The following is a 25,607-nucleotide window of genomic DNA, read 5'->3' on the forward strand; positions in this document are numbered from 1 at the left end:
TAGGGCTGAGCTTAAATAGAGCTCCTGGGCCAATGTGTGTAGGGATGGAGGGTCCAGGTGAAATTGATCAGGGCAATTAAGACTTAATGCTTTGAGGGCCCTGACAGGGGCCTTTATTGTGTTGCTTTGGGCACCTCTTACAACCCCTCTTAATCTGATGTGTGAATCCGGAAACGAGAGACATGAATCATGAAAGCACATGATCACCACAGGGGATCCTTGTGTTCCTCACTTTGTGCAGAACAAACAGCAGGAGGGAAGACCGAGGAACCAAGAATGAGCAGACAGTAGATTTCCCAGGTTTCAGGGACTGAGCTAGAACTAGGCAGAAATGTCTGAAGTAAATGTTTCTGAGCTGCCCCAGTGCATATCTGGGCACACCAAACCTTCTCTGTTCCAGCCAATGTGCCATTGTGTTATGTGGGATGGCAGGAATGAAACCATTGCTCAGCAAATCCTGTGGTTTCCTAGTGACATTGCTAGGTTTGGATTCTCAGGTTTGGACATTGCAGGCTGGATTCTCACATGAGGGAAGACCAACTTGTATAAATTCCTTGAGCTTTTCTGAGGACAAGATCCTGCAGTCTTAAACCATATAAAGATATGTGGTTGTTGAAATGCATACAGAAGAGCCTTGTCCCATCAGTCAAGGCTTGCAGTGGCTACAGTCATACTTCTTAAACACCTGAAACTTGATTTCTGGAATAAAAAAATTAAAATAAAAATAGAAAAAAAAGTGTACCTCTGGTTTGCAAAGTTAATTCCCATGGATACAAAATTGATTTGCCAGAGATTCTTATGTGGCTTCTCTTTGTCATGCCTAATACAAACACACTGGAGTTGTCTTAGATGTCACGTTAGTGTCGGGTGACATTTAGACAGAGTCTGTTTGGGAGAGTTGTGGTTGTGAGAGATGCTCATCAGTGTATGCTCTAACTTCTGCCTTTGGAGAGGTGGGAATAGAGTGGGTGAGAAAATATTTCTTAGGTCTTCAAGAAACGTGTAGATTTACAACTTATTAGCATGGTTTAGTGGTGGAGTTGGCAGTACTAGGTTAAAGGTTGGACTAGATGATCTTAGAGGTCTTTTCCAACCTGAATGATTCTATGATTATATGATATTAAAATGGAAAGGAAACAAATGACTGGCAGTGACACATTTCTTTTCTTTATCCAAAACAAAATACAAGCGACTCAGAAATTTGTTTTTTTCTGTGTCTCAAGTGTTTGCTTATCTAGCAAGGTCCATCCTCGATGCTGATACCCCTTCCTTCCCCAAACCCATTCTCTTCTGTGGCTGAGATGTCAGAATGCATCATATGGTGAGCTGTGTGCATTAGAGATGGTTTCCAAACTTGATAGCTTATGGGAAAGTCATGATGCACTTTCTGAAGCTGTTCCTCACCTCCTTGTTTCTCAGGCTGTAGATCAGGGGGTTCAGCATGGGGACCACCAGGGTATAGAAGACTGCCGAGACTTTCTCCTGCTCCATCGAGTAGCTGGAGCTGGGTTGGATATAGCTAAAAGTAACAGATCCATAGAAAATGGTGACAGCTGTCAGGTGAGAGGCACAGGTGTGGAAGGTTTTCTTCCTGCCATCATCTGACTGGATCCTCAGGATGGCAGAGAGAATGAGCACATAGGAAACTGTGATGACAAAGAGGGTGAACAGGGCAATAACTACAGAAAAAGCTATTAGCAAAGTCTCATTACGATGAGTATCCGCACATGCAAGTTGCAGCAAGGCAGGTATGTCACAACAGTAATGATTGATGAGGTTGGGTCCGCAGAATGGCAGCCCCAGCAAGCCACAAGTGTGTGTCAATGAATTCAGGAGTCCCCCCATGTATGATCCCACCACTAATTGCCTACAGACTCTCTTGGTCATCACAGTCGTATAGAGCAGTGGTCTACAGATGGCTACATAACGGTCATATGCCATGGCAGCCAGCAAGAACCCCTCTGTAGTGAGGAAAACAGCAAAAAAGAAAATCTGGGAAAGGCATGCGGAATAGGAAATGGTTTTGCTCTGCACTAAGAAGCTCACCAGCAACCTTGGAGCAAAGACAGTAGAATAGCAGAGGTCAATTAGAGACAAGTTACTGAGGAAGAAATACATAGGAGTGTGAAGTTGGAGACGAGTCCAAATCAAAACGATCATCCCAAGGTTCCCCAACAGAGTGATGATGTAGATCCCTAAGAATATGAAGAAGAGAGGGACCTGCAACTCCAGATGATCTGTCAATCCTAGGAGGATGAAATGGGTTATCGTGCTGTCATTCCTCCCGTCCATTTGACTTAAGGGATACAACAGGAGATCTGCTGAATTACAAAGAATGGTCAGGATGAAGGAAGCGGTATTCATTACACGGAGTAACACAAACTGGCAATTTGAGGTTTATTCTGAAATTGTAGTCTGGTTATGCCTTCAATGCTGAATCAAGATGAGGTACAGAAACATTTGTCCTTAAAATTTTGTTTAATTCCAGGCCAGGTGGTGTGTGTGTATCTAACAAAATACAGCAGCAAGCAACATATTCCTGAGCTTGAATCTCTACAAGCTTATGCATAATGGGGTGAACTCTAAAAGTGAGTGCATGGCTTCTTTTCCACCTAGATGACTTTAATCTGTGATTCTTGTCCCTTTGCCTCACTTACTAAAATGTTATGTTGTCCATATATTGATTGTCTAGATTTCTTCTGAAGAGGAGAAGAGAGGAGAGGAGAGGAGAGAAGAGGAGAGGAGAGGAGAGGAGAGGAGAGGATACACTAGAACATCAGAAAACTCTTATAGGGATCTTTTTCAGCTCTACAACTGTTTCTATCACAGCTAGGATTACTAATTTTAGCTAGTTACTTCTTCCTCATTATCAATACAGTTGATGAAACTCCTCGATATCAGATGCCAGATGTTTGAATCCTGACATACAATCCAAACGGAAGCCTGCACAGGCATAGCTTAGGGGAAGATTTGGAGAAACAGGGTTTGAGAACACGATTTTCACAGAAAACGATGAGAAGTTAACGGTCATTTCCTATCATTATTTAACTACTGAAGGATTAGCTATATATCCAAAGGTGATTTCTCATATTCTTAAAATCAGAAAAAATAATTCTGTCTGCCTATGCTTGTGTATAGCTACCTTTATACTTCTTTGTGACCAAAGAGTATCGTACACACTAAGGGAGAACCACAGCTCAGGGCTGACATAACCCAGGAAACTGAAGGAAATAGGAAGTATCTGTGTAGTGAAGAGGGAGCCACAATGAATCAAAGAAGTAGAGAGAAAGAAAGGGAAAAGTAGAGAGAGCTTTGCACAGTGTAGCAATTTAGGAGGGAATCATCTTCTTACCAGTGCATCAAGAACTTTGCAGCCAATGCACACAGCAACGTGCTGTTTTATTGAACAATGTGCTGTTTTAATGCACATTGCAGTTTCTTACCTTGGATTGACTTCTATACAGCCCAAATTCAGACTGGTAGAATTAGGTAGCCATAGACCTGAAGCATATCTTTTAGTCCGAGGTTAGACCTCAAACAATTTGAGCCTGTTGTCTGGAAGTATTTTCTTTTTCTTCCTGCTTTTCTTCTTAATGACAAGCTAGAGTGATCTGGTGCATTTTTCTAGGCTTGTTACTCTAAGAAAGCATAGCAAGTTGTTGGGCATTGAAATCTGTGTCAGGTTTTGCAATTCAAAAGTCTAGCTGTCGATGTACCAGAAACGTGGGGTATAATTGCTTCAGGTGAGTAATGGTTGCTCAGCCTTAAACTGTCTTCAGAACATGTGATTCTTCCATTGCTTTTAGGAATTCAGTAAAGTCAGTGTTCTAGGAAGAGTTTTCCTTTTAAAGGAGAGACCCGCTGTGTGCTCTGGGAGCTGGAGCTTTATGTTTTTTACATCAGGCTCAAAGGGCCCAGTGATTTCCCTTGATGCTGTTCTTTCAGTGTTTACAGAATGCTCTCCTGAGTCTAATGGCCCGAAACTTGAGCAGAAGAAAAGCACAAGGAGTTAACTTCCGTATCAGTGGTTCTATTTCAACCTGACTGATAAATGAAATGTAAACCAACAATTGGAAGTTCTCCTTATAAACAGTTTAAATACAGAACAGAATTCTTCGGAGAATGCTAACCCTGACTTAAATCATTCAGATGTTATATATAAAAACTTTTCTACTTACTTCGACTGCCAGGATAGCAATGGCAGTCCTCCAGACCCCTCACCCTTGGTCTTTGGTTGAAGCAACACATTGGAGGTAACTCTAGACAAGACTGTCCACTTCCTGATGGGTAAAATGAGGAAACAGAAAGAATGGTATCCGAGGGCTCTGTGAGCAAATAGTAGAGAAAAACCTTCCAGAGAAATATTTTGTGATTGCCATACTTCACAAATATGCTCAAAACAGTGTGTCTATAGATATAGTCTCTGGCTGCCTCACTCTATCAAATATTCTGCCAGCTGCTGCCTTTAATGTGGCTAATGTGTGACATTATGGATAGGAAACCAGAACTCAGACATATCAAGATCCAGAGACTAATTAAGTCAGATTCATTGCTTAAGTCTTGAAAGTATTAATCTGAGAAGAAACAACTACACCAAACTCTTTCTAAGCCTATGGAGAGAAGTAAACCTTTATGGAATCATACTTCTTAATGAAGTATTTTTGGATAGGATGATTGTTCTTGTGGTGCCTATAACCCACCACTGATACAAAACATTAATTATTCTAATGCCATTGGTTCATTACCCAGCTGTCCTTTGGCTGTAGTGGGAGCTTAAACAACCACGACGACTGTTCAAGTGAGGTGAACTGAATCTGCCTGTTAGCGGCATAGGGTTGGAGCCACAAATGTTCTGACTGACCTCATCTCTGCAAAACGGGCAAGTATTCTGGGGACATAACTGTGTGTAAGATGTGATCTTATTTTTTTCTATAGACATCTTCCATTAACTGCTCTAAAAGATAAAGTTCCTTGCTTTGACATGAACGTTCTTGTACTGTTGTTTTAAAGAGAAATAAATCCTACTTATCCAACTGTCACACAAGAGAAAAAATGACAACTGGTGTTGGATCTGGATACTGGAGTTTAAAGAAACCCCAGGATCTGAGCTTTTACCTTACTTGACTATTTCATACACTGACTCACTCGTCCCCTCCGCCCTCCAGCATTGTATTTACAATACTTGTCTTCCCAGCAGGGGGGTGGCTGCTGGTCTGTGAAGGCCAGGCAGAAAATCCTGCTGGTTGGGACATTACTGACCAACATCCCCATCAATCATTTCCATGCCACTTTTTGCTCTCCAAGATCTTCTCTTCTCTCACTTCCAGGGTCTTTCCTCCAGCCAAGAACTTCGGCTGCTTCTTTCCAAGACTGCTTGTTATTCAGAAAGTCTTCTTTCAGGCACCAGCTCTTCTTCTTCAGTATCCCAGGCTCCAATTTTTCCCAATTTAAAGTCTAGGTGCAGATGCACAAAGCATGATCAGCCTTCTAGTAAGTTTTGTGTCATGCTTCTTTATTAATTGGAGGATTTGGAAAGCACTATTTCTATTTAGACCAGGTGTTATCAACATTTATAACCAACAAGCTGCTGGCAAACCTTTCTGGTGTTGTTTATTTGTCTCTTTTCTGGGATATTTTGCTGATTTTTTAGTTTTATCTTTTTCATGTGTAGAAGTATTAAATATAAACAGAGTATTTCATTATGCTTAGAAACAGTGAGGGGAGCTCACCTTTTTAGATATAGACATCTACAGTGGCTACCACAAACATGAAAATGTAACCTTCTCTTCCAAAACTTAAACTTCTTTGTCCAATAGAGATATCTACACAAGTTCTTGTCTTGGACTTCATATTCAGTCAAGAGAAAAATCAAACAAAGCAAACAAACAAAAATGCATTTTTTGGGCTTGTTCTTCCCCTGCTAACGTGAGTGGGTGTCTAAAACCAGTTAGATGACTGTGACCAAGCAGTGAAAATGAAGCTAGAAAATGAAGTAATGTGAAAGTGCTTTAGCAGACACTGTATGCACTTTTTGCAGGCAACTTCTTTAGAGGGTAATTAACACAGTTCTGAGCTCCAGAGCAAGTGGAGGGCTAGTGGCAGCTTCTTCTCTCTCCTGTTGTTGCAGAAGAGGGGACAGGAGCAGATAGAATTGATTACCAAGCTAATGTACTGTGAAATCTAAACTAACAATGTCCATCTGCCTAATTTGCACATGAACAAGTGAGATTGAGAGTTGATCCTTCTTTACCTAAGACTTTGATACTAGCACCATCTAAAAGCACAGTTAATGCACTGCATGAAAGCTGGGTATTTTTATTAGCTCTTGGTCAAGTGTTTTCATGCAAAAATCAGCCAAGCAAACACTTATGAATCTGTTTCTCATAGGCAGTGGTTGGAAGGACTTAAAAGTAGCATTTTTCAGTTCTGTGTTTCTTTCCTTTTACAAGTTTAACTGGGACAAGTAATGTGTGAAAGTACTCACAAAACCCCAATTTCATACCCACCAAATCCAGGTGGGTCTGAATGTAACTTGACATTGCTGAATATCAGGTTTTGCACTCTAGTTTTACCCAGGTAAAACCATAGGACACTGGATAACCTCTCTTGCACATTTCTCATCATGATAGTTGCTACTGAAGAGCATCTCCTTATAATTTATATACAGGTCCAGTAATTTTGGGTACCTCTTCTCTGGAAGACACTTGATTTACAAAACTCCATAGAAGTGAAGAGGACAGACAGCCTGCTCAGCTGACAATTCATGGTGGCAATGGAATGATGTGGAGTGGTGGAAAAGTGAGTTGTTTCCCAAACTGGATTGGGCATTTTGGCAATTAACTTTTTTCTTAATTTACCAAGAAATAGTGATTTATACAGCTGAGACCTTACAGGACTTTTAATATAGATAATGCTAGCCCAAAGTCATCCTGGGCTCCTTTCTGTGGGCTGGGCCTCATCAGATACAGCTATGCCATTGAAAACAAACAAAAACAAACAATCAATGAAACAAAACAAAAACAAACAAACACACACAAAAACAAAATACCACAGAAGCAATAAAAACAAGTTAGGCAGGATTCAACTCTGGAAACTAACACTGTGAGCATGCATTTGTGAGTCTCTGTCTTTTTGAGGTCTTTTTGAGTCTCTTGTCTTTTGAGAGTTAAAACATTTTCCTAGAAGCTCCCACCAAAAACATGATATATGTTATGAGAACCAAACAGTAGAAGGAGGCAATTTTTACCTTCTCCTCCAGGAAGTTAGTAATGTGTTACGAACATGAAGAAATACAATTGCAGGAAAAAAAGAAAAAAAAAAAAAAGAAAAAAAAGACAAAAAGACAAAAAGAGAAAAAAAAGAAAAAAAAGTTTGTTTGTTTCTCCTACTGTACCTTTAGCTCTAACATCCAAATCTAAGTTCAATGTTTAAATTATAGCAGACAGACTAGAAAAAAAAGATCACTCTAGATCTCATTGGTTCTCTGAGGTACTAAAAAGTTTCTGCCAAAGTTTCTCTAACTTTTCAGTTACGTTTGATTCATACATGTTTATAATTGGTATAAATACAAACATTGCTACCAAACTGATACCTCATTCTCTTTTCAGCTTTCCTAGGGAATTGGCTATTATTCTGACAAGCAAGTTGATGAGCAGCATTTTTTCCTTTCCATCACCCTTCTTAGAGCATTTTTCACCTCCTTGTTCCTGAGGCTGTAAATCAGGGGATTCAGCATAGGAACTGCCAGCGTGTAAAATACTGCAGAGATTTTCTCACGATCCAGCGAGTATCTTGAACTGGGCTGCACGTGGCTCAAACTCACAGGCCCGTAGAATAAGGTTACGGCTGTCAGATGGGAGGCGCAGGTGGAAAAGGCTTTGTACCTGGTTGCAGAGCCCATGCTCAGAACGGAGAAGAGGATGTAGATGTAGGAGACGATGACAATAAGGAGAGTTGACATAGCTATGATCCCTGAGAGGGTTACAAGCACTAGTTCGTTCACACGGTTGTCAGAGCAAGTGAGTTGTAGCAGTGGGTTTGTGTCACAGAAATAATGGTTGATGGTATTAGGGCCACAGAATGACAATTTCAGTAAGCCACAGGTATGTACCAATGAGTTAAAGAGTCCCCCTAAATACGATCCAACCACCAGGCAAATACAGACTTTCCTGGGCATAAGAGTGGTGTAAAGTAGTGGGCTGCAAATAGCTATGTAGCGGTCATAAGCCATTACAGCCAGCAGAAATCCCTCTGCGGTCACAAACACAACAAATAAGAAGTGCTGGGTGACACACGCTGAGTAAGAAATAGTCTTATTCTCCACTAAGAAGTTTACCAACATCCTTGGAACAAAAACTGAAGAATAACAGAGATCCACAATTGACAAGTTAATGAGGAAGAAATACATGGGTGTTTGCAGCTGGAAGTCAGTTGTGATCAAGCCAATCATACCAAGATTACTCGCAAGGGTGACAACATAGATTAGTAGGATCATCACAAAGAGCAGGGACTGTAGTTCTGGGCGATCTGTCAGTCCCAAGAGGATGAAGTAAGTTACTGTGGTGTGATTGCTTCTTGCCATCCTTACCTCTGTAACAGTTTACCTGCTGAGATAAGATATGTGTTGACTATACAGTTAAAAGAGAAAGAAAGGTTGAGGAGTAACCTCCTGTAAAGAAGAACAAGGGCTGAGATTAAATACCTGGATCTTGATTCCCTTTTGTGCAGCAGCAATTTTTGAGCATGCTCAAAAATGCCGATTTTCATCAATCAGACCAGCCTCACAGGGGGATCCTCTGTGCCCATCGTGCACAAGCTAATAGTAGCAAGCTGCCTAGTGGTCTTGCTTGTGGACAGCAGTGCACATCTGCAACAACACAGCTACTGATTCATATTTTTAGGTGATGTAAAGTTTGACATGCAGGTATAACTCATGGCTTTTGAAACATGTATGATAAACACTGAATGAATTCTGCAACTTTCTTCATCTTTTCAGCTAGGTATTTCACATTATTTACTCACCAGGAAAGATTGAAACTCACCAGAGTTTGTATTGTCCAGAGAGAAGGCATCTCACCTAAATCCTTAGTTCTCTCTTTGCTCTATGAATGTGCCTTTTCCTCCTCAGTCACTAGTAGAGGGAGCCTGCATGACTTGCTCAGCGTTGTGCCTTGGGCAGCACGAGACTTTCTTCAGTAGACACTCTCAGCAGCTTCTTTCCTTCCTTATGTCAATGGAAGATGAGATGACATGTAACAGTAGTCAACTTTTTAAAACACCAACATAGGAAGAGAGAGAGTTACACATTGGGTCTATTTTATGACTAAATTAATGAGATCCAAACCTACTTTGTAGAAGAGAGTCCATGATAGGGTGGGAGATGAGGTCTGGTCCCTCCTCTCATGACCGATCCCATATTTTATCCACAAGCAAACCACATAAAATACATAAGGGGGGGATCGTAGCCTAATTTTTAGGTATCTGGGTCTCTTGTTAGATTTTGACTTGAGATCCAGAGGAGATTTTTCAGGCAATCATGCAATTACCATTTACATGTCTAAATTTAATCTAGACTTCTAAGTCAACTAGGCTACCGCTGTGATCAGTGTATGATCAAACTATGGTGTAGTCAGCTACTCATCCTACTTATTTCACCTCCTTCTCTGAAGGGAGTGAGCAGCCTGAAAGCCTATCAACAGGGTGAATTGCCCTCTGGGGTATCCTGTCTTTTTCCATTAATCAAAAAAGCAGCTGAGGTGTTTAACTCTGAATGTAAGTGATGTAAGTGATTAGTGGAGAAATCTAAAGCTCAGTGAAATCTATCCCACAGAGACTGTACCATTTTTTGTGCAACATTTGGTCTTACAGTTGAAACTACCTGACCATCCTGCTGACATTATAATTCACAATTTACACAATGCAAACAAACAAGAAAAGTTTTTTTGAGTTCTCTGGATGTGAAATAAAGAAAGCAATATTGCTTTCCCAGTCTTTCTTGTGCATCCAGATGCTGAATTTTTAAAGGAGTCTCTTGCCATGTGTTTGTCAAATACTCAGAGAATGGGACCTGTCAAGGTCCATCTGGCAGGTCAGTGCTAAAACTGTCAAGGACATACCTGGATTTTGAGGCTCAGACACACTTCTCAAATCCTGAACTTCCAAACAGTCTAGCACTGCAGAAGTCTGGATTTCACTCTCAAGGATGCCATCACAACCTAGGTTTGTCCATATAAAGATATCTTCATGTCTAGCTTTCAGCTCTTTCATGATCTTCTCTAAGTGACGCCTGCAATATATAATTTCTCCTTAGAGAAGATATGTAACCAAAGGAAATGTATGTGACCAGCTCACCGCATTGACATGACAGTGAGAGGTGTCTGCAGACATCTGGGAAGAGAAAAAATAACCCTCATCCCTCCACAGAAAAGAAAAAATATCGTTCCATAATTGCATGTGGCACAGAAAAGCCACTCATCCCACAGACCTGAGAGGTCATGTCAGGACCTGCTACTGCAAACATTTGCTACTTTGACTATTAGGAACTGAACAAACAGCTGAGTCTTCAGCTAATATTTTTCAGATTGAACACAAAGGACATAATTAAAGTGTCCTCGTGGGAGGCTTTAAATAGGCAAACAGAGGTCTGGTCTCCCACAGCAACATGCATGAAATGAGTATGCTTACAGTCCTTTATGGCCCCATTTATGGCAAATCCTGTCTGCTTTATTAAGACAAAGGAAAAGAGAAAGGAGACTTGGGGATATTCTGTGTCTGTAGGACACTGGAAAAATCATTGTTGAACTTCAATCTAAAAGGAACACAGACATTAAACTGCTTGCGGTCATTTTTGAGTCAGTCTCCTCTCTCATCCCATCGTTCATGCAGTTGTATATCTTGTAGGGCATGGGCAGGGCGGACAAAGTCCTGGTCTTTCTGGCTGACATGTCCATTGGGTGGACACAAAGTTCACTGATACCAGCAACCCATGTTAGATACCCTGAAATGCAGGGGCTCATTGCTCTGGTTAGTTGTTTTTCAGAAGTTGTTTCATGGTCGGGTGGCTGAAAGAGAATGCACGACTTTTTAATACCCAGTCATGAAACTCCACCCATCTTAAAGTCTTCAACTGATGGAGAATCTATCAGAATTGAAGCAGAAGATTATATTTGGTTGTTTACATATGCTGATGAAACAAAATAAAACAAAGTAAAATTCTAGTAGTCCCTGTTTTCCTGGCTGACCACATAACAGAAAAGGTGTCCTCTTTTGGAAAATAACAAATAGGAGACTAAGAATATTGTAATGATGGCTCTTTATTTAGTTGAAAAGAAAGGGATTGTGTGAAAGACCAAGAAAAAGGGTTTATAAAATATTTCAGTAATTATCTTTCTGTTTTTTCTTAATCACTTATGAATGATCACAAAAATTTTGTTCTGCTTGGTTGTGCATGAAATTGCTACATGCAGTGTTTGAGAAGGAGGAGGGAATGTCTTATGGAAATGTCTTTTAATTTGTAGAGTTCCAGTGGCAGGGTAGTGACGAGGGCTCTCACTGTCAGGTGTCTGTGAGACCTCATGGATATGTGCTGGAAAGCTTGGTTTATTCTGTACCTAGAAAGTACACCAAGGATTAAACTTTTATACAAACCCTGTTGTGTTGGAAGACGCTGCAGGCAAAAGGCAGATACATTTCTCAAACAGTTTACCGCTCTTATATGTAGATGCCATCTGACCTAGAGCAACTCCTGCAACAGCTTTAGTCCTGCTTCTGTGAACTGAGCTGGTTAAGATCCAGTCTTTGAGACTTTCACCAGTCCAAGGCTGTTTATTTTCCTCACTGAAGATCTGACGTGTATTTGAGAAAGAAATGATAACAGTGGTTCTCAAAGCATGCACACTTGGAGCAAAATGACAAACAATTGTACAAGCCACTTCCTGGAGGATTTCTATTGATATTATTACCAATGCCACATGCTTACAAGACAAGTTTCCGCTCCTTCTTTATTTTCTTCCTAGACAACTTCAAAGTCACCTTTCAGATTGCCTAGTTGCTATGTTTTTCAGAACATGCACAAATATTTTGAGTCTTACAGTGCCACTATTAACTCTTCCTTTGCATTAATCCTAGGGGCGACAGGTGATAATAACAGTAATCACAAGGAATAGTTAAAGCCTTGAGGTGAGATTTAGGTACCTAAATTTGGGCAGATGAAAATTCAAAATTTTGACCTTGGCTGGTCATGTTAGATCTTTCCATAGTCCACAGAGAAAACAGGCAACTTTGGTGGTTTTACCCAGCTGGGCAGCTGAACTCCACCACAACCGCTCTCTCTCACTTCCCCTCCTCAAAGGGAAAGAGCGAGAAAATATGATGGAAAGGGCTCAAGTGTTGAGGTAAGGACAGGGAGATCACTCAACAATTATATTCATGGGCAAAACAGACTCAGCATAGGGAGATTAATGAAATTTATTACCTATTACTAACAAGCTAGAGCTGTGAGAACAAAAAAAAAAAAAAAAGAAAAACCCTAAAAACACTTTCCCCCCATCCACCCTCTTCTACATCCTCCCCCTGAGTAGAGCAGGGGAATGGGGACTGTGGTCAGTCCTAACACTTCGTCTCCGCCGCTCCTTCACAGTCACTCTCTGCCCCTGCTCCACGTGGGGTCCCTCCCACAGGGTGCCGTCCTTCCTGAACTGAGCCTGTGGGGGCTGCCCACAGGCAGCAGCTCTTCAGGAACTGCTCCCACATGGCTCCGTACCACGGGGTCCATCCGTCAGGAGCAAACTGCACCAACACAGGTCCCCTATGGGCAGCAGCTCCCCCCAGGCCTCCGGCTCCTGTGCGGGCTCCTCTCCATGGGCCACAGGTCTGGCCCAGGGCCTGCTCCTGCAGTGTCCTTCAGGCCAGCATCCACCTGCTCCACCTGGGGCTCCTCCACAGGCTGCAGCACGGAGATCTGCTCTGCCATGGGACTCATGGGCTGCAGCAGGACAGCCTGCTCCACCAGGAGACTCTCCACAGGCCGCAGGGGAACTTCTGCTGCGTGACTGGAACCCCTCCTGCCCTCCTGCTGCCCTCACCTTGGGGGCTGCAGGGCTGGTTCTCACTCCTTGCTCTCCCAGCTGCTGTTGCACAGCAGTTTTTTTTCCCTTTCTTAAAACTGCGCTCACAGAGGCACAAACAACATTGGTATCCAAAGACTTCAAAGAACTGGCAGGTGAAAAGGTGGCACTTAAAACTTCTGTGATGCAGAGCCTGTGTGTTATACTGACTTGGAATTTGATGAAATAAGGCTTTAGTAAGAGGATTTATATCTGTCTTTCCATATTGCACATCCTTCAGTTAGGAATCTTAGAATCATAGAATCATTTAGGTTGGAAAAGACCTCTAAGATCACCAAGTCCAACCATTAACCTAGCACTGCCAAGTCCACCACTAAACCATGTCCCTAAGCACCACATCTACACCTCTTTTAAATACTTCCAGGGATGGTGACTCAACCACTTTCCTGGGCAGCTTTTTCCAGTGCTTTACAATACTTTCAGTAAAGAAAATTTTCCTAACATCCAACCTAACCCTCCCTTGGCACAACTTGAGGCCATTTTCTCTTGTTCTATCACTTCTTGTTTGGGAGAGGAGACCAACCCCCACCTCACTACAATCTCCTCTGAGGTAGTTGTAGAGAGCAATAACGTCTCCCCTGAGCCTCCTTTTCTCTGGGTTAAATTACCCCACCCCCCTCAGCCACTCCTCATAGGACTTGTTCTCTAGACCCTTCACCAGCCTTGTTGTCTTTCTTCGGACACACTCTAGCACCTTGATGTGACTGGCCTCCAGCTGGATTTAGCTCCGTTAAATCTGGATTTAACACCACAACTCTTTGGGCCTGGCCACTCAGCCAGTTTTTTACCCAGCAAAGCGTACACCTGTCTAAACCACGAGCAGCCAGTTTCTCCAGAAGAGGGCTGTGGGAAACAGTGTCAAAAGCTTTACCAAAGTCTAGGCAGACAACATCAACAGCCTTTGCTTCATACACTAAGTGCATCACCTTGACATAGAAGGTGATCAGGTTAGTCAGGCAGGACCTACCTTTCATAAACCCATGCTAAGTGGGCCTGATCACCTGGGTGTCCTGTATATGTTGCATGGTGGCACTTAAGAAGATGTCACTATGCTCCATAACCTTCCCTGGCACCAAAGTCAGACCGACAGGCCTGTAGTTCCTTGGGTCCTCCTTCTGGCCCTTCTTGCAGATGAGTGTCACATTTGCTAGCCTCCAGTCAACTGTGACCTCATAATCCACATCCAAAACAACAGGGTTTTGTACAGATTCACCCTAGATGCCACTGTGGAAGGCTTTCAGCACATAAAGACTTTCCTCTTCAGCAGTTTCCTTGCAGCACATTTCACATCATTATTTCTCAAGCTGTATATTAAGGGGTTGAGCAGAGGAATAACTACCGTGTAGAACACAGAAACAGTTTTATCAGTGCTCAGCAAGTGGCTGGAGCTGGGGAAGAAATACATGAACAGGATTGTGCCATGAAATGTGAAAACAGCTGTAAGGTGGGAGGCACATGTGGAGAAAGTTTTTTGCCTGCCCTTGGCAGAACGGATCTTCAGCACTGTGACAACGATGCAAAAGTAAGAAATGATGGTGATTGTAAAAGTGGTTGCCTCAAACAAGGAGCCAAATACAGTAACAAGGACCTTGTTGAGATGGGTGTCACTGCAGGAGAGTTTTAGGAGAGGGAGGAGGTCACAGAAAAAGTGATCAATGACATTTGAGCCGCAAAAGGACAATTTTAGCAAGCCATGGGTGTGTATCAGTGAATTTACAATACCCCCAAAATAGGATCCAGCTATTAACAGTAAACAAACCTTTTTGGTCACAATGACAGTGTAGAGCAGTGGGTTACAAATGGCCACATAGCGGTCATATGCCATTGCAGCCAAGAGAAACATTTCTGTGGTGGCAAAAAGTGCAAAGAAGCCATACTGTATAAGGCATCCACTATATGACACTCCCCTTGACATTGTTAAAAAGTTGAGCAGCATATTGGGAGTAATAGTGGAAGAATAACAGACATCTAAGAAGGACAAGTTGCTGAGGAAAAAGTACATAGGGGTATGCAGGTATGGGTCAAACCTAATGATCAGTATCATTCCTAGATTGCCCAGCAAGGTCATCCCATAAATCAAAGAAAAGACAGCAAACAGTGGAAGCTGCAGGTCTGGTCTATCAGTTAATCCTGTGAATATGAAGCTAGCCACAGTGGTATGATTCTCTTGCACCATCATTTTCATTTAATTGTTGCCTGCTGGAGTAGAGAAGGAAAGCCACATATCAGAGCATGGGATGGATTGTCAGTGTCCCTCACCACAGTCCCTATGCCACTCATCCCCTCCAGTTTTGGCTTTTACACCTAAAATGATAACCAGTTATTTAATTTCTTTCCAGGTTCCATTGGTCCGCTTTCTTCTCTTTTATTTTCCATAATTACCTTTCTCTGATATAAGATGGAACAATCCCTGCTATTCAAGAAGACATAGAGAGCAGACCCATCAAAGTCCATGGAGCTGAATTTTGGAGGAAGTGAAGGGAGCTCAAGAAATTATCTAGCCTACCTCCACACTCCATGGCAGAGTTCCACTATGCCAGTGGTATTCCTGAATTTGAAGCAGTCCTTGATGCCCCATACCAATGGAGAATTCACAGCTTCTTTCATGCCTTTTCCCATAATGCACTTTTGAATGAGTATTTCAAAATATAATGACTAACATTTTCTAAAGTGGTTGATATTTTGAGGTGATTTTACCGGTATGTGAAATAACTAACAGTCTATTGGAGGACTAAATTTTAGAAGGCATCAAGCACTCACTGTTGCCCATTTCTTGGAATAACTTTGAATAAATGGTTCCAAATTAGGGGCTTGCAAGCACACTGTTTTCATCACAAACATTTGACGCATGTGACTCTATCTCATTTGTATAAGCTGCAGTAGCATACACCCAGGAGCAAACGTATGGGAAAAGAAGATTAAAACAAGCAGTAAGACCTAAACCATTTTCACTAGCAAAGCAGAAAAAACTCTGAGAGACGGTGAAAACTCCTAGGTACTTCTTATAAGGCTCAGGGTGGAGAATATTGTCCTCATAAAGAGCCAAAACCAAGCATTCATCAATAAATAAGGCTGTAAGCTGGCAACATAGCTTTCATACAATCATAGAATGGCTTGGTTTGGAAAGAGCCTTAAAGACCACCTAGTTCCAACCCCCTGCCATGGGCAGGGATGCCACCCACTAGATCAGGTTGCCCACGGCCTCATCCAACCTGGTCTCGAACACCTCCAGGGATGGGACATCCAAAACTTTGCAGGGCAAAATCCACAGCTTTAAATCCATTAAGTCTCTTTCGTGTTTGCTCAGTACTTTTGAGACATCATTATCTAAGTCAAAACATCTTTTAAAAATCTTAATAAGTCATAATATCTTTAAAAAATGTTCTTAAAAGCTATAGAGTCATATTTTTTCTTATTTACAAAGCAACAGATGAAGAAACCTCATTCATGTTGTTTACATGTGCTTTACTCCTTAAGCAGTCATTTCCAAATTGGTAATGCTGTTCTGAGAGATTCCAGTTTGGGAAGATACTTACATGTGGGTGAGATGCCTCTCTCCTGACTGCAGCTATCTCAAAGGAAAGCTTCTAGTGTCAGCTCTTTTCTGGGTTAGGATACAATGGTCACTTCTGTTGTAAGATAGTTGCCTAGGACAGGTGACATGAAACAAACTTGACGATGATAATTTCTTCTCATGGAGTACCACTGTAGCAGAGTAGAGGAGACCAAGGCAAAGGGAGAGTGCCCAGCCAGATTAGCTTAGATCATTAAATGTTAGGAGATACACACCTCACTTTATGCACCTGGAAGACTAAGATGTTCTTCCAACCATTGAGCTAGATTAATGCGTAGGAAAAATAATCTAACATTGGGTGTTTGACACCATCTAGACATTCTTAATTAGCATTATTAATAAAGAGCAGATCTTAAATGTTTTATTTGCGTATCTGAAAAGTACCAGTGTTTATGTTGAAAGAATCATGGTGTGATTTACCATTGAGATGCATTTACCATGTGGTGCATTTTCATCATTTGGATATTGACAAATTCAGTCCTGAGAACCATTCACTTCCTGCCTTTGATTCATTACGTCATTATCTGCCATGTTACCAGTCTTACATGATGGAAAACAGAAAGAAGACCACAAAATATTTTATAATTTCCTAAGGAAGGCTTACCACTCTGTTCCTCTCATTAAAGGTTCAAGAGAAGATTGATCTTCCAAATGCTTTTCTTAAATCAAAATATCCTGTAAGGTAAACGTATTTCATGTTAGAAACCAACATTGGCATATTGTTGCAGAAAAAAAACAACACAGAAAATAATTGTATTTTCTTATACCTGTTTCATTTCATTCTAGGACTGGTTCTATATCTGTGTTAGAGAAAAGTTCTGTGGAAAAACTACATGTATTAGAAGAGTTTGGTGTAATTTTTCTGTGGAGACAGCATGAATAGGAAGAAAACAATTTTGAGAGACAGGGAGAGAGAAATGACTGATAGAGTTGAAGTTTGATGCTTATTTTGATTTTGCAAAGATAATACCTCTTGCTTCTCTTCACTCCAGTTCAGGCTAAGGAGTATCAGTAAACTCCAAATTATTTAATTCCATGGTCATCTGCAATTTATACTTACTGTTATAATACCTTCCTGCTGTGAGAAAGGAACCAGCCCCATTGTGCATGTAGAGAATCCCTCAGATGAAAAAATTGTTGAGATGGAAATGAACTCATACCCGCATTTATATTTTTCCATCCAGATACCTGGAACAACTGGCCAGTACAAATGAATACTACTATTTTAAAACAAGCTTTCAGTGTAGAGTAATTGCTCTCGGTTGAATTGTCCCATGAGAAAAGCAAATTATGTTTACAACTGCTTCCATTATTATCAAGTGACTTAAGAGTCTCTTTCTACAGGCTGGAACTAATCAATGCAGCCAAAGCCACTCAGAGATTGATACCACTCATATATGAGCTACCATCATTATGTTGGCTAGGTGTCTAGTGAGTACACTGAGATCCTATACATCCTGGTCACATATAGACACCTATATATCCCTCTCTAAATGATATATCCCTATATATCTCTATATATCCCTCTCTAAATCCCTCTTTATTCTGTGAGCTGAGTCATAACAAAAGGCATGACTGTATCCTGAACAGGCATCTAGTCTGATATTCTGGCATTGCAAGTGCAACACCATTTTAGCAGAAATATATTAATATGACATCTATGCAAGTCTATTCCCCTTCTTTTCTTGCTTTGCTCTGTATCTCAAGCATGACATCTCCGCTCCTCATCTCTAATTATAGACAAGCTATTTTTTGTTTTGGTTTTGTAAATATACTCACCTCTCTTCTGCAATGCAGTGCTGAGATATTTGTTTCAGATCTGACTGCCCCTAATTGTCTTCGCACTAGGGATGTACAAAGGGTAGAGTCTGTTTTTATTTGTGTTGCATTAAGCAGGAAAGTGGACTCACCAATAAGAGTATCTCCACCAACACTTACTTACTTTGGACAAAGTAGGGAAATGGTAGCAGAAAATTGTTACCTGGTACTCCAGCAGAGAGGTGGGCACATGCTCTTCTACCTGCTTAAGATAACAGTCAACCTGAAGCTTTAAAATAAAAAGAATGCCTCAAGTTGTGTCTGAAGGCACGCATGGTATGATGGTGAGGAATATTCATTTCATGATAGATAATGCTCCTGGCTGATCTTCAAGGCAATCTTATGTAGGGCTGTGATATTAATCTAGTTTGAGGGTAACTGCATGGACAAAAGCAAACACAGAGGTGTGGAAAAGCTCTGGTAAGAAATACCTTAAGATTTCAAAACTCTAAAGCATTTATAATTTAGTTATTCTGGCTGGAAATCCCTGGCTTATACATGGCTTAGAACATCCTTGCTTCTTTTCAAAACAGACTTTTATTATTTTCCTATTATTTCATGCTTCTGCAAAAGGAAAGTATTTGCAATGCCTCTGAAGTCCCATGTGATGGAACCAGCCCAAATGAGACTGCTTGCAGGATTGTTCGTGTGGTCCTGAGATGTTTGGTTTTTTTCCCCTTAAGTCAGGCAGATGTTCATTCTTCAACTGTCTGCTTTTATTCCTGCCAATTGAATCACTTGATTTGGTAAAAGTTGGCATCTGAGGTATCTTTCACCATCCCTATTAGTCCATATCTTTGGAGATATATGTAAAAGTCTGCAAAAGCTTTTGTTCCAATAGCTATTTGTTCTGAGGATGTGGTTTCAGAATTAAAAGTCATTGCAAGTCTAAGATCTACCTGGGCAAACTGGCAAGCACTGTTTCCCAACTCTACGTTAAATAAATAGCTAAACTGTGTTGTTGCTTTCTTAATTCATTTATTTATAATTACTGCATTTACTACATGGGAAAAAATGCAAAGATTAAAAAAAAAACAACAACAACAAAAAAATCTCTGCTAATGCTAGAAGTACAGCAAGTACAGCAACAGAACTGAAATCCCAGCTCCTTCACTCTTTGCATTTACCTTTCTACCAGCATGACTCAAAATTTATCAACCCATCATATTTTCATCTTTGAAATAAATGACCAGACATCTTACTAAAAATGAAGAACAGAAAACCTATATTTCCTTTTGACATAATCAGTTGTTTCTTTCTGATGCTTATACCTGATTGCAGCATGACTTTCCTGCATTCTTCTCAGAACTTTTAGGCATCATTTAAACATTGGTAACATTTTACAGACCCTCTTCCAATGCACACTGAAATTGCCTTCATACTGTGGCACAGGTTCAGGAAGATGAATGCTGCTCCATCTGCAATAAATTTCATGTCAGGTTCTGTTCAAAATAGTGCTTAAATACACAGGAAACATATTTAATATGCAAAAGCAATGGAAATTTAAGACTAAACATGTGCTTAAGTGTTTTCTTTTTTGGACTTATTTGTTGGTCATCCCTTAAAATTCAGTTTGGGATCTCTCTGGACAGCCAAAGGGTCAGCGAAGCAAAACTTTGGTGGCTATAGTTCTCCGTAGGGCATCCTTTACCTCTGTGTTCCTCCAGCTGTAAATGATGGGGTTCAGCATAGGGATCACCACGGTGTAGAACAAAGATGCGATTTTGTCTGTGTTGAGTGAGTAGCTGGTGGCTGGTCGGAAATACATGAAGATTATTGTTCCATGGAACAAGATGACAGTCATCAGGTGAGAGGCACAAGTGGAGTAGGCTTTGTACTTTCTTTCCTTAGAACGGCTCCTCAGCACAGCCTGAATAATTAAAATATATGAGATGAAGGTGGTGGTGATGCTGCTTATCTCAACCAAGCTGCCAAAAGCAAAAACCAGCAGCTCATTGACAGCAGTACTGGAGGAAGAAATCTGGAAGAGCGGGCTGTTATCACAAAAAAAATGGTTTACCACATTTGAAGAACAAAAGTTTAGTCTTAGCAAGCCACTGGTGTGTATCACAGAGTTCAGGAACCCCCAGAAGTATGAAGCTTTCACCAGATTCCAGCAGACTGTCTTGGACATGATGATGGTATAGAGCAGAGGTTTACAAATGGCCACATACCGGTCGTATGCCATCACAGCTAGCAGCAAGCACTCTGAGATTATCAACAAAACAAAGCTGAAATACTGCATAATGCAACCTATGTATGAAATTGTTTTCATTCCTACTGAAAAGGTCATCAACATTCTAGGAGTGATAACTGTGCAATAAGTGGCATCCATGAAAGACAGATTTCGGAGAAAAAAATACATAGGGGTGTGAAGCCGGAGATCTATACTGATTAATGCAATCATACCCAGATTCATTAGCACAGTGGTGAAGTAGATGGCTAAAAACACCACGAAGAGAGGCACTTGCAGCCTTGGATCATCTGTCAATCCAGACAGAATGAATGTGGTTGGTGTTGTGCAGTTTCCTGAAGCCATTGGGCTTGACTGGTATGTTATCTGCCATCAGGAGGAAGGGTGACAAAGGGTTTGTTAGTGCTTAGAAATTAATGGGATAAGAAAACATGTATTGCTCACATCTGTTATCCATGATCACGTAACAGAGACTTCAGAAAACCCTGAGTTCCTAAGATGCCTGTAGCTATGTGAAATAGTACTGCCTAGATATTAAATCTAATTATCCATTCATTTTTCCATCAAAAAAAAAAAGCTAGATGTCCACTAGGAGGTAGTTGCATAGGCTCTCTTTACCTGCTGTGAGTGGACCAGGTATAGTCTTAAATGCAATCAAGTCAATATAAAACCCTCTCTGTAAATGGCAACTGAATTTTAAATATCTACAGAGACTTTTAGAGTCTATATTTATCAGGGAGAAATAAGGCACTGGTAGGGTGGCATGCATTAGATCTATTCCATGCACTCCTAAGATATATACCTGAGGATGAGAACATAAAGGCCTTAAACCTAAAATAGTTGGCTATGAACCCCAACCTAAGACAGGAGAGATAAATCCTAAATCTCAGTGCAAACATGCTTTCCAGTAGCTGCGCTTTGCTTATTCCTCATAGCTGCACATGAGAAGCATTCACAAAATCCAAGCTGGAAATGAAAAAAAATACAAAACAGAAGGTCCACGGTTACAGACAAAAAATATGTAAAAAATAAAATCAGACAAATCCCCTTTATTCTCTTCTACACTGTCTTTGCCCACTTGGTGCAGAGGCATACCTTTGTAACTAAGACTTAATTCAGGCACAAATATGATAGCTTTGCAGAATCAAACAATCAACATGCAACTTGCAGCATACACTTACTTTTCAAAGTGAACATTCAAGAATAAGAACTAATTTTTACAAGAACTGACAAGCATTATCCAGCTTCTTTATGGCTTGCCAACTTCACCTCATTTTTACTTCTTACTTCCAGGAGGCAGGCTTTTTATATGAAGCTGTGTTTTCATACACTCAGAAAAAAATTGAAGCAATTATATCTTTGACAAGCCAGACTGCACTAGCATGGCAATTATACCATACTTTATGTCTCCTGAGGAACAGGAGATAATCACATCACAACATCATCTTGAGAAGATGAGCAATATCTCAGATGTTTTAAGATTTTCCCTGTTCTGTACATCTACCTGATGGAGTTGGTGCCATAAATGATTGCTATCTGTGGAAAGCAGATCTGATTAAATGAAGATCATCTGTGATATTGTTCTTTAGTCTTAGTAATGGATGCTAGTTTAGATAATATCAATATTTGGAAGAGAAAAGCATAATGGCAGAGGTCCATTAACTCAAATCTCTCTTGGGTTTCTATTTTGAAGTGGTCTTTGCAACAACTTGTTAGGTGGGATCAAAGTTTGTTGTCTGTGTTTGAGTTAAGTGAGTGCTGGACACTATGCTCAGTGCAATGATTATTGCTTGCAAAACTCAGTAACTTCAACAGGATTCTGAGAGCTCTGTAGAAATAATTTACATAAGTATTCTGTAGAGGTCAAAGTTAGCTTTATTCTCCCTCAACTCTCTATTTATAAAGGAGAGGTAGTACCACTGCCATGCCCAAATCATAAAAGTCAGGGACACTTTAAACTACTAGTCCCACTTTTCTACTATGAACGGAGAACTTGGTGCCTTTAAATAATTGAGACAAGCAGTGTATGCAAGCATCATGTCTCCTTTCTCCTTTAGTCCACATGAGTCTGCCTGAGGTCACTGTCCTTTGCCTGGGTCACCATCAAAGAACATGTTCTTTTCAGACATTTACGGAGGTCTTCGCATGAAAACAATAAAAAGCATAAAGGCTTTTTATGGAGATTCAAAGGGAAAATCCTGGTCCCACTGAAATAAAGGATAGCGTTAACCATCCCCTTATCTCTACCATATAAAGCCAGGACAGGCAGATATATCTGGAGAGAAAAAGAAACAAGAAGTATTCTTTTAAAGCCTCTTACTCTAAGAGGGTTTAATGTGTAATTAGCACCTAAATCTCACTGCCTAAATTCTACTAGGATTCTTCTACTAGGATTCTTCATTGGTGTATAGCAGTCTAAGGTCCCACCTTGCCTATCACTACTCAAATGGCATAGATTCGTTATTCCAACTGCCTAATTGATGATGACCATTTTCAGAGATGATTCAGCAAAAGCTTCTCAGATACCTATAGATCTGTATAGACACTCTGTATAGACACAGAGAGACTATGAGGCTCTTTCAGAGTCATTACCCAATTTTAAATGTCTCTTTATAGGTCTATGATATTGCTATCTGCCTACATGATCTTTTGAGGTGATGGAGAAAAATAAGCACTTTAAAGGGTAATATATGTAGGTACTACGTGCCCATACCAGGTAGAGATGTGTCGCAACCCTAAAAAAAAAAAAGATTTTTCTCCACTGTCTTTAAAGGTACCCTTGGAAAATCATTTCACATGTAGATGTCTGCTGTTTAGATTTCCCATTTGTCAGTGAAAACTTTGCTAGGTTTAAGCAAGACAAATCACAGACTGCTAAATACAGTTAGGCAATGCTTCTGTCATGATTATGGACTTTAATGTATGTGTCTTTCACCTGCCTTGCATATACTTCACCTCCTTGTTTTGGAGTTCCATGCCACTTCCATTTGTAGAACAGTGCAAGATGCATTGTCTCAAATAACCACACAATAATATCATCACTGAATCTTGATACAATCCCAAACATTTGTGCTGATTCACATTGGAAACCTGTAAGTAATGATAAGGAGCAATCATCTCAAAACAAAGCCTTTTCATTTAGTGTTAGCACAAGAGAGACCCCCACAGGTGTTTTACCACATGCTCCATCACAAGCTACAAAAAAAAACAGGCTTCACTCTCCAGAGTGTGAAACAAACAAACAAACAGAAGGCACTCACTCAATCAGAGAATGAAAACCATAACCTGCAAGTTTTCATTAATTTTATTTACGTTAGACATGTGCAGTCAAAAATATACATCATTCATATTCCAGAAGGTCTTCCCTGTGGGCTAGTCCCTAACAGGACATGTTCCATTGGCCCTCATCAGCACTTGTTGAAGGGCTAACTTGTGCACACATCTATTACAGTGTATAATCAGTAACACAGCCTAATGAAAGAGAAAAAGAGATGAGACATGTCACTCATGCTTCTGACTCAGTGCCACAAAACAATCCTGCAAAACATACAGGAAAGCTGCTTACTACATGAATGGAAGGTTTCTCCAGGATACCAATACTCAGTTTTTAAAAACCAGCAAATCTCTCTTAGGTGTATGAAGTGGTCTCTTCCATAAAATTTGCTGCTTGAGGGTAAGCTCACTAAATGCAAGCACCAAAACCTGTTTTTCTTCATTAACAATAAAGTGAAACTGGGGAAACTAGTTTAGATGGAGATGTTAGTAAACATGGATATCTGCATTTAGAAAGACAGGTTGAATGTTTTTGTGCTGTACTGCACCAGTCCTACCCTACAGCCTATTCATTGCCTTTTCTCCTGCTAAGTGTCTGAGAAAACACTTTCCTCTCTATTGATCTTCTTAGGGCTTCCATAACCTCCTTGTTCCTCAGGCTGTAGATCATGGGGTTCAGCATGGGAAAGACCACAGTGTAAAATACAGCGATTATTTTGTCTGTGTCTGGTGAGTAGCTAGAGCTAGGCCGTAAATAGGTGAAGAGGAGGGAGCCGTAGAATAAGCCAACAGCCAACAGGTGGGAGGTGCAGGTGGAGAAGGCCTTGTGCCTGCTCTCTGCGACATGAAACTGAAGGATGGTGCCAAGGATGCAGGCATAGGAGACGACGATGATCAGGAAGGTGCTGGTTTGTATAAAGCCACACAAGGTGAAGAGGAGGACCTTGTTGACCTGTGTTTTGGAGCAGGAGAGCTCCAGCAGCGGGGGAATGTCACAGAAAAAGTGGTTGATGGTGTTGGAGCCACAGAACGACAGGGTGAACACGAAACTCGTGTGGAGCAGTGAGGTCAGAACCCCACTGAGATAAGCCCCGGCTACCATGAAGGCACAGACCCGGCGGGACATGGTGACGGTGTAGAGAAGAGGACGACATATGGCCACGTAGCGGTCGTAGGCCATCACAGCCAAAATGAGGCACTCGGCATCAGCGAGGGCAGCGAAGAGAAACATCTGTGTTGCACAACCGAAGACAGAAATGGTCTTCCGCTGTGCTAACAGATTCAACAGCATCTTAGGAGCAATGGCAGATGAATAGCTGAGGTCTAAGAAAGATAAATTGCTTAGGAAATAGTACATGGGGCTATGAAGGCAGCTGTTGAGCCAGACAAGCACAATGATGCCAGCGTTGCCCACCAGCGTGGTGATATAGATGAGCAGGAAGAGCCCAAACAAAGGTAACTCCACCTCCGGACGGTCAGTGAAACCCAAGAGAATGAACTCGGTCGCTGCAGTGTGGTTTTTTTCAGGCATTTCCTTTCTTCATATTTGTGTTTTCGGTAAGCGTTGTCCGAGGGACCATTGGTTGGTCCTAATGGTTGAGCCACAATCAAGCAGGGTTCGTCC

The 25,607-nt window shown here is 41.0% G+C and overlaps 5 protein-coding genes and 1 long non-coding RNA gene across 6 annotated transcripts; all 6 read right to left on the reverse strand.

Moving 5' to 3' along the window:
- Positions 1-1,223: 1,223 nt before the first annotated feature.
- LOC121070395 (olfactory receptor 1052-like) lies at positions 1,224-2,417 on the reverse strand. Its single transcript, XM_040557507.1, has one exon. The coding sequence runs from the start codon at positions 2,362-2,364 to the stop codon at positions 1,363-1,365; it is 1,002 nt and encodes a 333-aa protein (XP_040413441.1). The 5' UTR covers positions 2,365-2,417; the 3' UTR covers positions 1,224-1,362.
- A 1,767-nt stretch (positions 2,418-4,184) lies between these two features.
- Positions 4,185-14,234, reverse strand: LOC121070402. Its single transcript, XR_005820052.1, has 4 exons — positions 14,092-14,234; positions 10,116-10,214; positions 9,042-9,223; positions 4,185-4,280 (listed from the first exon to the last, which is right to left on the reverse strand). It is a non-coding gene; the product is annotated as an uncharacterized LOC121070402 (long non-coding RNA).
- Positions 7,597-8,650, reverse strand: LOC121070399 (olfactory receptor 1052-like). The gene has a single exon (XM_040557511.1). It carries the CDS (start codon positions 8,579-8,581, stop codon positions 7,628-7,630), a length of 954 nt encoding a protein of 317 aa, XP_040413445.1. The 5' UTR covers positions 8,582-8,650; the 3' UTR covers positions 7,597-7,627.
- An 81-nt stretch (positions 14,235-14,315) lies between the features above and the next one.
- On the reverse strand, positions 14,316-15,448 carry LOC121070401 (olfactory receptor 1052-like). The gene has a single exon (XM_040557513.1). The coding sequence runs from the start codon at positions 15,307-15,309 to the stop codon at positions 14,362-14,364; it is 948 nt and encodes a 315-aa protein (XP_040413447.1). The 5' UTR covers positions 15,310-15,448; the 3' UTR covers positions 14,316-14,361.
- Positions 15,449-20,116: 4,668 nt separating this feature from the next.
- Positions 20,117-21,055, reverse strand: LOC121070621 (olfactory receptor-like protein COR6). Its single transcript, XM_040558004.1, has one exon. The coding sequence runs from the start codon at positions 21,053-21,055 to the stop codon at positions 20,117-20,119; it is 939 nt and encodes a 312-aa protein (XP_040413938.1).
- Positions 21,056-24,096: 3,041 nt separating this feature from the next.
- Positions 24,097-25,607, reverse strand: LOC121071510 (olfactory receptor 5AS1-like). Its single transcript, XM_040559803.1, has one exon. The coding sequence runs from the start codon at positions 25,512-25,514 to the stop codon at positions 24,549-24,551; it is 966 nt and encodes a 321-aa protein (XP_040415737.1). The 5' UTR covers positions 25,515-25,607; the 3' UTR covers positions 24,097-24,548.

Source organism: Cygnus olor, chromosome 5, assembly GCF_009769625.2.
Source record: "Cygnus olor isolate bCygOlo1 chromosome 5, bCygOlo1.pri.v2, whole genome shotgun sequence".
NCBI lineage: Eukaryota > Metazoa > Chordata > Aves > Anseriformes > Anatidae > Cygnus > Cygnus olor.

Bases quoted from the DNA above. Each gene is read 5' to 3' on its own strand.
- LOC121070395 (XM_040557507.1), bottom strand. From the start codon at position 2,364: ATGAATACCGCTTCCTTCATCCTGACCATTCTTTGTAATTCAGCAGAT.
- LOC121070399 (XM_040557511.1), bottom strand. From the start codon at position 8,581: ATGGCAAGAAGCAATCACACCACAGTAACTTACTTCATCCTCTTGGGA.
- LOC121070401 (XM_040557513.1), bottom strand. From the start codon at position 15,309: ATGAAAATGATGGTGCAAGAGAATCATACCACTGTGGCTAGCTTCATA.
- LOC121070621 (XM_040558004.1), bottom strand. From the start codon at position 21,055: ATGGCTTCAGGAAACTGCACAACACCAACCACATTCATTCTGTCTGGA.
- LOC121071510 (XM_040559803.1), bottom strand. From the start codon at position 25,514: ATGCCTGAAAAAAACCACACTGCAGCGACCGAGTTCATTCTCTTGGGT.